Source organism: Acomys russatus, chromosome 24 (assembly GCF_903995435.1).
Source record: "Acomys russatus chromosome 24, mAcoRus1.1, whole genome shotgun sequence".
In the NCBI taxonomy this organism is placed as follows: Eukaryota; Metazoa; Chordata; class Mammalia; order Rodentia; family Muridae; genus Acomys; species Acomys russatus.
Genome location: NC_067160.1, coordinates 32,508,258 through 32,520,651, shown reverse-complemented (window position 1 = coordinate 32,520,651; position 12,394 = coordinate 32,508,258). Strand labels below are relative to the sequence as shown.

General features: G+C 41.0%; 1 protein-coding gene across 1 annotated transcript in view; it reads right to left on the bottom strand.

The window, feature by feature from the left end:
• Nucleotides 1-6,325: 6,325 nt before the first annotated feature.
• Stam2 (signal transducing adaptor molecule 2) overlaps nucleotides 6,326-12,394 on the bottom strand; it is a 38,510-nt gene continuing 32,441 nt past the window's right edge. The window contains exons 13-14 of the mRNA XM_051166167.1: nucleotides 9,350-9,516; nucleotides 6,326-7,403 (exon numbers count right to left, since the gene is read on the bottom strand). Coding sequence (XP_051022124.1) covers nucleotides 7,175-7,403; nucleotides 9,350-9,516 — 396 coding nt within the window. The 3' untranslated portion in view covers nucleotides 6,326-7,174. The remainder of the gene's footprint in view (nucleotides 7,404-9,349; nucleotides 9,517-12,394) is intronic.

Below are 12,394 nucleotides of genomic sequence, written 5' to 3'. Positions count from 1 at the left end.
GTTCACAGACATGCATGCAGGCAAAAACACTAATACACATTAAAAAAATAAAATAAAAAATAAAGTTGTAGTTTTCCTAGTCTTCTGTGATGTACATTTCCTGCCACTGGTCAGAAAGAAGTGTGCACTCTGCTGCTTTCTGCCTTGGCTGCCACTCTCAGGCTTGGAAGAGAGAGTGGCATTGTTGGACAAACACTGGAACCAGCAAGGCGCATTAAAAACAAGGCATTGTCAGGCGTGGTGGCGCACGCCTTTAATCCCAGCACTTGGGAGGCAGAGGCAGGCAGATTGCTGAGTTCGAGGCCAGCCTGGTCTACAAAGTGAGTCCAGGACAGCAAGGCTAACACAGACAGACCCTGTCTCGAAAAACCAAAAACAAACAAACATAAAAACAAGGCATTGGTTTTCTTGAGCCTTAAGCTGAAGCCTGGCCCCCTTTTTTCTTCTTAAAAGGTCTTTATTAGTATTGTGTATGCATGATGTGGGGAGGTTATGTGTACCACAGCATGGGTATAAGGGTCAGAAGTCTTCGTTGTGGAGTTGTTTTCTTCTTCTACCTTTTAAGTGGGTTCTGGGGCTAGAACTCAGGTCATTAGGCTTGTGCAGCAAGCACCTGTAGCTGCTGAGCCTACTTCTATTTTAAGTGCATTGGTGTTTTGCTTGGATGGATGTCTGTGTGAGGTCGGGTGGAACTGGAGCCACAGACAGTTTTGAGCTGACATGTGGGTGCTAGGAATTGAACCCGAGTTCTTTGGGGGAAAAAAAACAAAACAAAACAAAACAAAAAAAACAGCCAGTGCTCTTACCCACTGAGCCATCTCTCCAGCCTGCCAAATGGAATTTTAAGATGTATCATAGAGCAAATATCTTTAGGCCAAATGAAATGAAATTCTACAATAAATTGTGAAATGTGAAAATGGGGGCTGGCAAGATAGCTCACAAAACGAAAGCACTTGCCACCAGGACTGAGGACCTGAGTTCTATGCCCTGACCCCACATTGGTCGAAGAACTGACTCCCCTAAGTTGTCACCTGACCTCTACATGCATGCCGTGGCATATCGATCTCCTTCCAACCACACATACAAAGAAAATGTAATAAAAAATTGCAATTAGACGCCAATAAGCAATCACATGGATAAGAGAAGGATCCCAGGCCTTGGAAAACGCCATGCAGGTCCTGGCTAAGTTCTGTTTCAATCTTCATTTCAGAATATTACACATCTGTGCCAAGCCCTAGGAATACCACTAAAATATGGCTCTGCATTCAGAAGGCTTCTGCAGACCTATGTAAGCTAGAAGCTTCAGGAGCAAATCCCTACCTCACAGGCAGTTGGCAGATAAGCTGGCAGAGAAGATCTTGAATTCTCACTCATGAAGTGACACGGCCATTCAGAGATGCTACCATTCTAAGTCATTAGGACTTTACCACAGTATTATTGCTTTATCTCCTGGCATGGAATCTGTGAGGCCAAAGCTTTTCTTTGTAAACTTTTTTCTCTCCTCCTAGGAATACCGTCCTAAGACCTGTGACCTAAATCTCATTGGGTCAAAAACTATGCATGTGGTCACCTCTGGCTGCAAAGGAGTCTGGGAAGGCAATTACCATTATTTTTGTTTACTAACTTCGATACAGAATAATTTAAATGAGGTGAGTGATTGGGAACACATATTAAGTAAAACAAATTATATTGTCCACTACAGACAGACAGACAGACAGACAGACAGACACACACACACACACACACACACACGCGCGCGCGCGCACCACCAAAAAAGTGGAAACTGCTTGAACATAGTTACGAATGAGATGCTTCAAAAGCACAGCATTGTTTGGGGCCAATGACATTAGGGCCGACCATTTAACTCATGAAATGGGCAAAAGAATTTCAGTAAGGAGAAAAATGTAACATGACCAAACAACTGTGGCATGAGGGATTTTGGGGGTATGGGTCAGTCTAGCATACAGAGGTGGAACAACAGGGAAAGAAGGCTGCATACAATCAGTGTTGAATATGGAGTCCTACGTGCTTGCCCCTTCCATACCCCTGCACCACACTCACACACACACACAGCCTTTTGTATGAAGACACACAGGCTGTGGGTGCATCTGCTTCAACACAGACCCTCTCTACTCAGAACCGGATATGCCTTGCTATCACCAATACTACGTCAGAGAGCAGTGCTGGCTACACTTTGCTGAGCTCGTTTCACTGGTGTTGGAGCTATAATCTGTGTGACAGACCCACACAATCTCAGAGCACCCATCCATTGCCATCCAATTGTGATATCAGAACCAGGTTTAATCTAAGCACTTAAAGGTGAACAGGAAAGATCTCGACTGTGAAGACAGCCTGGGCTACTAAGTTAAATCCTGTTTTAGCTGTGGTGTGTTTGTGCGTTGCAGTGTATAGCATTATCTAGCTATAAAAAGACGTGAAGCAGTGATAAATGCTATAGAGGAAGTAAACAGCAAAACCATCAAGCTTAGCCCAGTGGCAAAGCACCTAACAATCCCAGGATCTAGGCATGATCAAAGTAACACAAACAAAAATAAACACACAAAAAACATTACATTAAGTTAAAGTTGCTATGTGGAAAAGTTAAAACACAAAAATGTCTAGTTTTCAGACTCAAGGTGACTTGTAAATGTATATACTTAACTTCCATTAAAAGTATTTGCTCTAAAATGGTTAACTTTATTATGTGAATTTCACATCAATTAAAAACAAACAAACAAACTAACAACAACAAACGCCAGGCATGGTGGCAGCACCTGTAATCCCAATACTCGGGGAAGCAGAGGGAGGCAAATGTCTGAGTTTGAGACCAGCTGGTTCTGCAAAGAGAGTCCAGGACAGCCAAGGCTACCCAGAGAAACCCAAAAACCAGCCAACCCACCCCCCGATCCATATACCTAATGTCAAGTAGGGAGTTTCTTGCTTTGAAGGTTTTTTTTTTAACTTTCCTTAAAAAAAAAAAAAAAAAATCATAAATCTCCTTTGTCACCAAGCTCTGCCACTGTTTGTCTTTATATTCATGATGGGCAGAGGAGTGTACAGTAAATGCAAAAGCAAGTGACTGAGTTACTTGCAAACATTCTGCATAAAGGGACCCAATACTTAAATACAGATATGGGGAAACAAGTCATTAAAATGGGATTATAGGTTAGGAGTTTTAGATTCATCTATCATCATACGTTTTCATTATGATTTAGCACAAGTTAAAAAAACAAAAAAACAAAAACTGTCCACTGGACTACATGCACTTTTCACAATTCATATGCCAACACAAGTTAAGTAATCTTAAGATGTTCCCAATACAAGGTGCCCCTAGAACTGGCAGGGTGTGTTGTCTGTTTGCTAATTTCCCAGGACTTTGTGTTGAAGGATACATATTTTCTCCCAGTTCTGGAGGCTGAAAGTCTGTCACTGCGGCACTCACACAGCATGCTCCACCACAGGCTGGGGGAGGATATAGTCTTGTCCCTGACCCGGCATCTATGGTCCCAGGCAGTGCTTCCTTTCCTCATGTGCGCACAGCCTGTCTCCTCCTCCATGTGAGCTTGTACCCTGGGTCCTGCCTGCCCTTTCATTTTCTTGTGAAGACCCCACATAGACTCAGGCTGTACCATGTGGGAATGGTTTCTGCTCACAACCCTTAGCTAACTTTACTTCAGACTGTTTCAAGTAAGGTCACATATGACATTCAAAGTAAACATGAGTTTGGGGCAAAAGGAACACTTCACCTCACTCTCTTGCGTAAGCCACATCATTTCTTTTCTTCTTTATGGGGAGGAGGGAATGGGGGTTTCAAGACAGAGTTTCTCTGTAGCTTTGGCTGTCCTGGAACTCAATCTGTAGTCAAAGTCAGAGATCTACCTGCCTCTGCCTCTCGAGTGCTGGGATTAAAAGTGTCTGCCACCACTGCCTAACCACGTAATTTCTTTTTAAGACCCAGTTAATATTAAAAACAAACAAAGAAAGAAAAAAACAAATTAAAAACAAACAAAAACCCTCAAATTTAAACTTAGCTTCACAAATTGATAGCAATTTTTCCTCTGAGGAAAAACAAAAACCCAGAAACTTTACTAAGTATAAGATAAAGTGAAAAAACCTACAAAATCAAACTGAGTCCTCCCTTCTATCTATGAGCTAAAACCGAAGTAAATAAAGAAGAAAATCGTCTTTTGGTAGACTCATTAAGCCAATGCTATATTAATTATAATTCATTAGCCTTACAAACAGCACTGGTGGTACACCGCGACCACAGTTCAATAAACCCTGTCCTAGAACTCAGGAACCTTGCACTTTGTTTTCTCACTAAGAAAAGCTTTAAAAGAGACTCGGGTGGAGAGATGGATGAACTCTGGAGGGCCCAGTTCAACTGCTCGAACACACGGCAGCTCACAGCCTTCTCTAGCTCCAGTCTTGGGGGATCTGATGCTCTCTTCTGGCCTGAGGGCACCAGGCAAGCATGTGGTGTACAGACGTACATGTAGACAAACACCTATGTACATAAAACATGTAAGTTATTTTTAAAGAAAGGTCCCTAAGGCCATCTTCCCCCACTTTGCAATGTTGGGGTAAAATTTAAACCCTTCCACATGCGAAGAACAAACTCTACCACTGAGTTACCGCCCTAGACCGCCACATTTACAATTATTTTTCAAAGTGTGGATGAAACTTTATTATCTTCAGTATACAGTACAATCATTAGTCGAATATCAAGTACTTGAAATAGTATAATGGAAATCCATCTTTAAATGCTAAGTAAAAAGATGTGTAGGTAATTTCGTAAACAAATTACCAAATAAAAAGACAACATTGGCTGACTTTGATTTTCCAAACATATCCCACTTTAACACTCAGGAAATGTTTTATACCATAAATTCTATATATTTTTAGGATTTTTCTAATATATCAAGATTTATATGAAAAATGAAAATTAAAAATTTTTGTTAGAAAACATTAAATATGAACCCAATGTAGAAATCTGAAGGTAGACTATTCCTTTGGCAGAAAATAAATAACTACAAACATCTTAAAATAAGTACAGTTCATAGGATCATGGAAAGAAAAATATATCTTTACATTTTGCATTAATACTGAAACCAGATCAATACAGATTTAATATCATGTTATGCTATCAATAACTGCAACACAAATTTATGAATGGAAAAAATAAAATCATTTTGAGGAGGAAGAAATTTCTGCATATATTAAACTTCACAGACACCAATATACACGATTTATATACAGGTCATGTTGCATGTCTTATTATTCCAAAACAGCTGAGCTTTACTGGCGGGTCCCCATTTAAGGAGTATGCAGTATTTACACTGACTTAAAGGCTTCAACTGAATAAAGCTTTTATAATTTAGACAAGAACTAAACAGGAGAGTCGCAGATGCTAAAATAAGCTTATTAAACACAGTTTTGAAGAGAAAGGTAAGATGTGTTCATATATGCAAACGTTATCAAGAGCAGCTCTGGATTTCTAAGTTTATTTACTTAATTTTTAAAGAACAGCAAGTTTGTTTCAAAACAGTAAGGTGCCGTGTTGCAGTACACTCCTATAACTACATAACTGGATTCCCCTGAAAGGAAAATGTTGTGTGAAAACAGAACATGAGGGCTAAAGGCTGGACATGTCTGAAAACCAGACATTCATAAAACACAGGATCCCAGGCACTACTTGCTCTCCCTTCAGTGCTGGCTACTTTATGCAGCAGTATGTTTTAGAATAGTTTCTTTGAAAAAAGAACACTTATAATCAAATATCTTTAAATAGATAAATGACAAATTTTCCAAATTGTCTTCCAATGGAGTTTTAATAGAAAGATTAAGTGCTTAAAAATATAGAGAGTAAGTGCATTCATGCAAAAAAATTTAATATTAAAAAATTAAGCTTAGAACATTTTCTTAGTCCAAATATCATGTATCTGAAGCATGTGTATTTATTTTCTAGTTTGTGTTATGTAAAAAGTTGGCACGATAAAGTAGTGTGCGAAGTTTTAAGAGAAAATTGCTATGAGTTTACCCCCAGCTCTCACAGTATATGGGACACTGCACGATGACCTAATTAAAAACGTGAGCCCCTGAAAAACAGCCTGGCCGCTGTCCTGTCAGTCCTAGTCTACTGGACCACAGCTTGCTGTTGCTGCAAAGGCTCAAAACTACCTCTGAGGGAATGCACAATTCTTTCATGACGACCTGTGAAAGCTTGGCACGATGACAGCTTACCAATGCAGTGTCAATCACTCTGTAAGAAAGTCACACGCCCACCTCACACTTAACATCCAGGATGGTTTCTGTCACATCAGATTATGAGGACTGTCTCCTGACTCAAATAATCCCTAAGAAGGAACATGGCAGGAAGGAAAGCTAAAGGACAGCACCTTCATTAGACACCCAGCAAAGTCCTCGAAAAGGTCAGCAGCCATAACTCCAAATACTAGGGACAAGTGACACAGCACACTTTTTCTCAGGGAAGGCTAACACTGGGTGGGGCATCCCCAAAGATGTCAGAGGAGTGGCTAATTGTTTTGCCATATTTGCATTGACATGATTTTCACTGTTAATAACAGAAAACATTTTTGTACCTTCCAAATTGCTCTGGCTTCTATAGACAATTATATGCTAATTATTACTCAGCGTAACACTGAGAGCAAAACTGACAGTACTGAAAACACAACTGTAATTTAAGGAGCCAAAAGGAAATATGCTGGCAAGCTAAAGACTTACACTAAAAGATGTTCGCCTTTTAAAATAACAGGGTGTGGGAAATTCGAAAAAAGAAAAAAGTGCAGACAAAAATGTTTAAAGGTCTTTAGTGCTCCTCAAAATCACATCTTAGAGGAAACAAGGTTTCTTTAAAGAGAAAACTTCACACTCCTACCTCATACCACGTAGTGTCATAAGGCTACTCAGTGAGGGCCCAGAGAGTACAACAGAACTAATGGGATACATCTTTAAGCTGCCTTTGATCAAAAGATCAGCTTCAAGCAAACTAGACTGAAAAATCTTTTATGGCCTTCAGAGTGAGGTGGGGTTTTGTGCTTTATTTATTCATGGGTCTTTTTGACTGAGAGGGGAAAGTTTTAATATTTCAGATTAGAGTCCCCTAGGTTGAGTGACACAGCTATGAAGATGTTCAGCAGGCCCTGGCATGTCTCTAAAGGAGAGGCTGCTGATGGTAACTTGCTTGCGGCTGTGCGGCTGAAGGTGCAGGAACTGCCACTGGAAAGCCAGCCAGCTGTGGCAAACCGGACGCCGTGTTCTGGAAAGAAGACACATCTGCTGACATGCCCATGGGCTGTGTGTAAGCAGCTGTACCAGCAGCTGCCTGAAGATGAGGGCTCTGGTTCACGTAAGAAGGATGGGAAACAGTGTCCTGTCCAGTGCTGCAAATAAAATTTTACAAAGAAAATCACTTTAACTTTTGCTCAAGTAATGGCAATAGACCATCATGAAAACATGCCCTTTCATCTTCTTTTCAAGCTTATGTAGTCACCATACTGTTAACATAATTTTTTTTGTCTATTTGGTAGGTTTTTTGATATAGAGTTTCTGTGGGTAGCCTTGACTGTGCTGGAACTCATTCAGTAGAGCTAGCTGACCACCAACTCACAGAGCTCTGCCTGCCTCGGCCTCCCAGTGCTGCCTGGCAGGATGGAGAGCTGTTTACTATGGGAATATGAGGACCTAATGAATCCCCAGCCGAGCCCAGGTCAGGGCTACAGCACAGGCTTCAGATTCAGTGAGAAACTGGTGAAAACACGAGGTGGATGGTACTCGAGAGAGAGCTCAGCAATTCAGAGCACTGGCTGCTCTTCCAGAAGAGCCAGCGTGCTTCCCAGCACCCACATGACAGTTCACAACCATCTGCCACTCTAGGATCAGAGGACCTCATATCCTGTTTTGGCTTTGGAAGGCAGCAGGCACAGCAACAGTGCACAGACACTCGTGCTGACAAAACACCCATACACATACAATTTAAAACAAATAAATAGTGAAGATGAGACGGAAGAAGGGCCCCACACATGTGCAGCAAACTGGCAAGGTAAATACACCCACATAAACATACCTACACCACACACAAAAATAAAAAAGAAAGGAGAGAGTGGTGGCAGGCACAAGATCAAGGAGATGGGTGAGGAGAATAAGGCTTTCAAACAAACAGTGAAGAAACTCAGGGAGCTAACAATGAAGGCACAGAGAAAGGCCTAGCTACAAGTGGAAGTAAGAAATCTGATGAAAGACAAGCTGTTCCTTCTACCTGAGATGATGGTGAGCACTTATTAACTGATTGATTGATTGACTGATTGATTGATTGGTCTTATACTCACAGGGATCTGCCTGCCTCTGCTTCAAAGTACTAAGATTTTACAATTTTTCTATTTAGACCTCAAGGTTGCATGCAGTAGTTAAAATGAAGTGTTCTCTTGAGGTCTCTTATACATTATAATAGACTAAAAAATTTTAAAAAAGAGAAAAAGTGCTCACAAAGCAACAAAATATAAGACTATAAAGCTTAATTTAACTTGCTTTCTCCAAAACCTCTCACTCAAAGTACTGAAAACACTGGCAATGCAAACTGTTGTTGTCTGTGGCTCATTTACTTTCCAGGTACTCTTTAAGCTTCCTACTCATGGACTTTAAGATGAAAAGGGACCTTACAGGACAACTAATACTGAATACATATTTTCTGTGATAAAGTAAATAGGAAGATTTAAAATATGACTCTCAGAGAAATGCTTGTATAAAAATATTAAACCGCAGTCACCATCCAACCTTACCTCCTTTTATAGGTGAAAGCAGTAACTTTTTGTCATTGTTTTTAAATATTTAGGAGCACATACAGGTATATGTCTCTGGCATTACTTCATTAAGCTAACTAACCAGAGCAAGTGCTAAGACCACTACGCATCAGGCCCTATGAAGGACCACTACAGATAAAGACTTTGTCTAAGATCCTCAATTAAGAGTTAAATCTTAGCAACCAACAAGGTACTAGGTGAGGTAAAGCAGCACATTCTACTCAGTGAGAGCAGTAATGGCCATTTCAGCAACTCCACCTTAAGAGTAAGAACAGGAGAGCTGGGCACGCAGCACACACTTTTGATTCTAGTACTCAGGAGGCAGAGGCAGATGAATCTCTAACTACACAGTGAATTCTAAGACAGATACAGCTATGAAGACAGACTGTCTCAAACAAACAAACAAACAAACAAGCAAACAAGCACGCAACACAACAAAATTAAAAATTGGAAATATTACTGTAAGGAGAAGAGTCTATAGGTTCTCACTCTAAAACTAAGGAAAATTAACACAGCTCTCTAAAACTTACCTTAAATATGGAGTTTGGATGCTGTGTGCTGTTACTGAACTCATATTTGGAGGCAGAGATCTCAGCGAGCCCATAGGATCTGGCCCTAGGTTATAGCTCTGGGCAACAGATACTTGATGAATGCTAGGACCCAGGTAGTGCCCACCATGCGACTGGACTGGGTATGTCTATTAATCAAAGAGAAAACATTGATGCCTTGACCTGTCAATCATTTACTAATCTTATCTGAAACTTTAAGACATAAAGGAAATAAAATGCTTAATTATTTGGGGAACAATCTGATTCTACCAATTTTTCTACACGAACAAAAAGTGGAGAGCTTCCAACTCATGATGTCAAATCAATGAACATTTACAATGTGCTTAATTGTTCTTTGATTTTGCAGGAGTTTAGGGGGAAAGTGGGGGCTGCATCTTTCAGCAGAAGGCTGCAATCTATCAGGAGTGTTGCCACAGAGCCTTCCCTAGAAGGGAAGCCCATGATTATCCCAGGTCACTGTGAGAATGGCTTCTCCAGCTCCTCCCTGTTGGAGGAGAGGGTGATGGAGTCCAGTCTGTCTTGGGTACCCTATCCCCTGCTGTGCTGGTTTGAATGAAAATAGACCCATAGGCTCCCAGGGAGTGGCCCTATTAGGAAGTGTGGACCTGTTGGAGAAGCTGTGTCACTGGGGGTGGGCTTGGAGGTTTCAGATGTTCAAGCCTGGCCCAGTGTCTTTCTCTTCCTGACTTCTGTCAATCCAGATATAGAACTCTCAGTTCGTTTTCCAGGACCATGTCTGCCTGGGTGCCACCAAGCTTCCTGCCATGGTGACAATGAACTAAACCTCTGAACCTGTAAGCCCACTCCAATTAAAAGCTTTCCTTCATAAGAGTTGATGTGGTCATGGTGTCTTTCCACAGGAATAAAACCCTAACTAAGAAACCTGCCTTCAGAAGATAAAGAGAAAAAAGGAATTGTGAGGATAAAACAAAAAGCATCCTCAGGAAACTGCGAAAGGTCACTGGATGCTTGTGTCTACCTGTACAGCTTTCACAGTAACAGTTACCTGCTTATTCATAACGCATTCAAAAGCAATCGTGTTTTTAATGAATGCCATACAGTAGTAATCACTGCTCCAGTTTTGTTTAAAGCAAAGATCACATTAAAATCTAGAATAATAGGAATGCCAAATAAACTACATTAGGTGCAATGGCAGGCAACCCACGGCCAAAAGGCAGAGACTGTGGGAAAAGACTTTTGCAATTCACTGCTTGTGTCAGACGTAACTAAGGATGTTACAGCCCTATCCACTCTTAGGATATAATGTTTTTCAAAACAACAGGAATTTCTGATTATTTCAACTAAACTCACACATGAATTAATACAGTAAGATGCTGTGTGAAAAAGTAAACCTCAGAAAGCCTTCAGAAGGAAAAGAAGACCAGCTGTACAGACTGCAACATGGAGACCTGGCACAGGGACAAGCACCCTTTACTGATACAAAGCAGACACAAGTTGGGGTACAGTGGAGCACACATTTCTACTTCTCTCTACTTTCACAGCAGCAAAAACAGAAGTCATAATGAATAAACTTCAGGCATCTTTTTTCTTTTTCTTTCTCTGTCACGCCCCCCCCCCCCCAGAAAGCCTTTCTAAGCTCATATGTAATTTTCAAAAAGTTCAGAGCATGGCATATTTGATAAATGCTTCTTGTCTGGTATGACAGTTACCACAGTAACCATTTAAAAAAAAAAACTTAGCAATTACATTGTGTTACATCATCTAATTTATGCACCCACATTCTAGTTTTTCTCCTTGGTGTCTCCTTCACACACTCCAATGAATACCAGTTTTCGTAAATTAACATGAATTTTGCGCATCCATGCTTAATTTAAATTTAATTGGCCAAAATTTGAAAGATGCTTCAGAATGAGGATACTGAAAAAATGAAGTATTCGCATGTCAGCTGGCAGGCTCAGAAACACGGAAGATGCTGCTGCTAATGGGTAGCTCCTGGCCTCACGGCTGTAGCAGCGCTTCATTACATAGACTTTTAAGTCATGAGTCTAAGAAATGTAAAGCATATACAGGGGGAGGAGGTCACCCTCAGTCACAGGGGGAGGGGAGTAGGGGGAAAGTGCGAGGGAGGGAGGAATGGGAGGATACAAGGGATGGGCTAACAATTGAAATGTAATATGAATAAATTAATAAAATATTAAAAAAAAAGAAAATGTAAAGCATGCTGAGACTAAAAAAGCACATTAACTAGTCTTTAAATAATTACCTAAGACAAATCTTGAACGAGGTTTTTAAAGAAATATTTGACCTCCTTGTTGAATAGTGCCCAGAGGATTTACACAGCAGGCCCTATGTGAAAGGGTCCATACTTTAGAATAAAGGACCTACATGTACAGAGGTAAAGATTTATACCCCATACGTAGTACAAAGGCATACGAAGACAGAAATCCCCTAATATGCCTAACGGTCTTCTTAACGTGTTAAAAATGAACTAGAATGCATTTGTGAAATATTATATCTAATCTTTATGGCAAAGTGTCTAGACAATACTTCCTAAAACCATCAAAGTTCATGTCAAGGTCTGCATATGAAGAGCCCCCCTCCCACACACCAAAGGTTTGTGTGCTGGGAGGGCTGGCTTTCATCACGTGCTTGGTGCTGACTCTGCCAATGAACCAAGCCATCAGCGAGTCCACAGGTGAATGCTGTAAGAGCTGAGGACTTGCTGGAGACACAGGCCACTGGGGGCTTCTCAAGGTCATTTTGCTGCCAGACCTTCACTTCTCTGCTTGCCACCTGCCATGAGGACAGAACGGCTCTGCTCTACCACATGCCTTTTCAGGCCCAGGGCAACTGAACCAGCTGCCCACAAACAGACATCTGGAATCACAAAGCCAAATAACCTTCTTCCTTTTAGTTGATTTTCCTCAGGTACTCTGTCACAGTGAAGGAAACAGACACAGTTCCCAGTATTATCTTTTGGGGGCGGGGGGGGTTGTAAGCCTAACCTTTAACAGCTGAGCCATCTTTCTAGGCCTAGTTTTATAA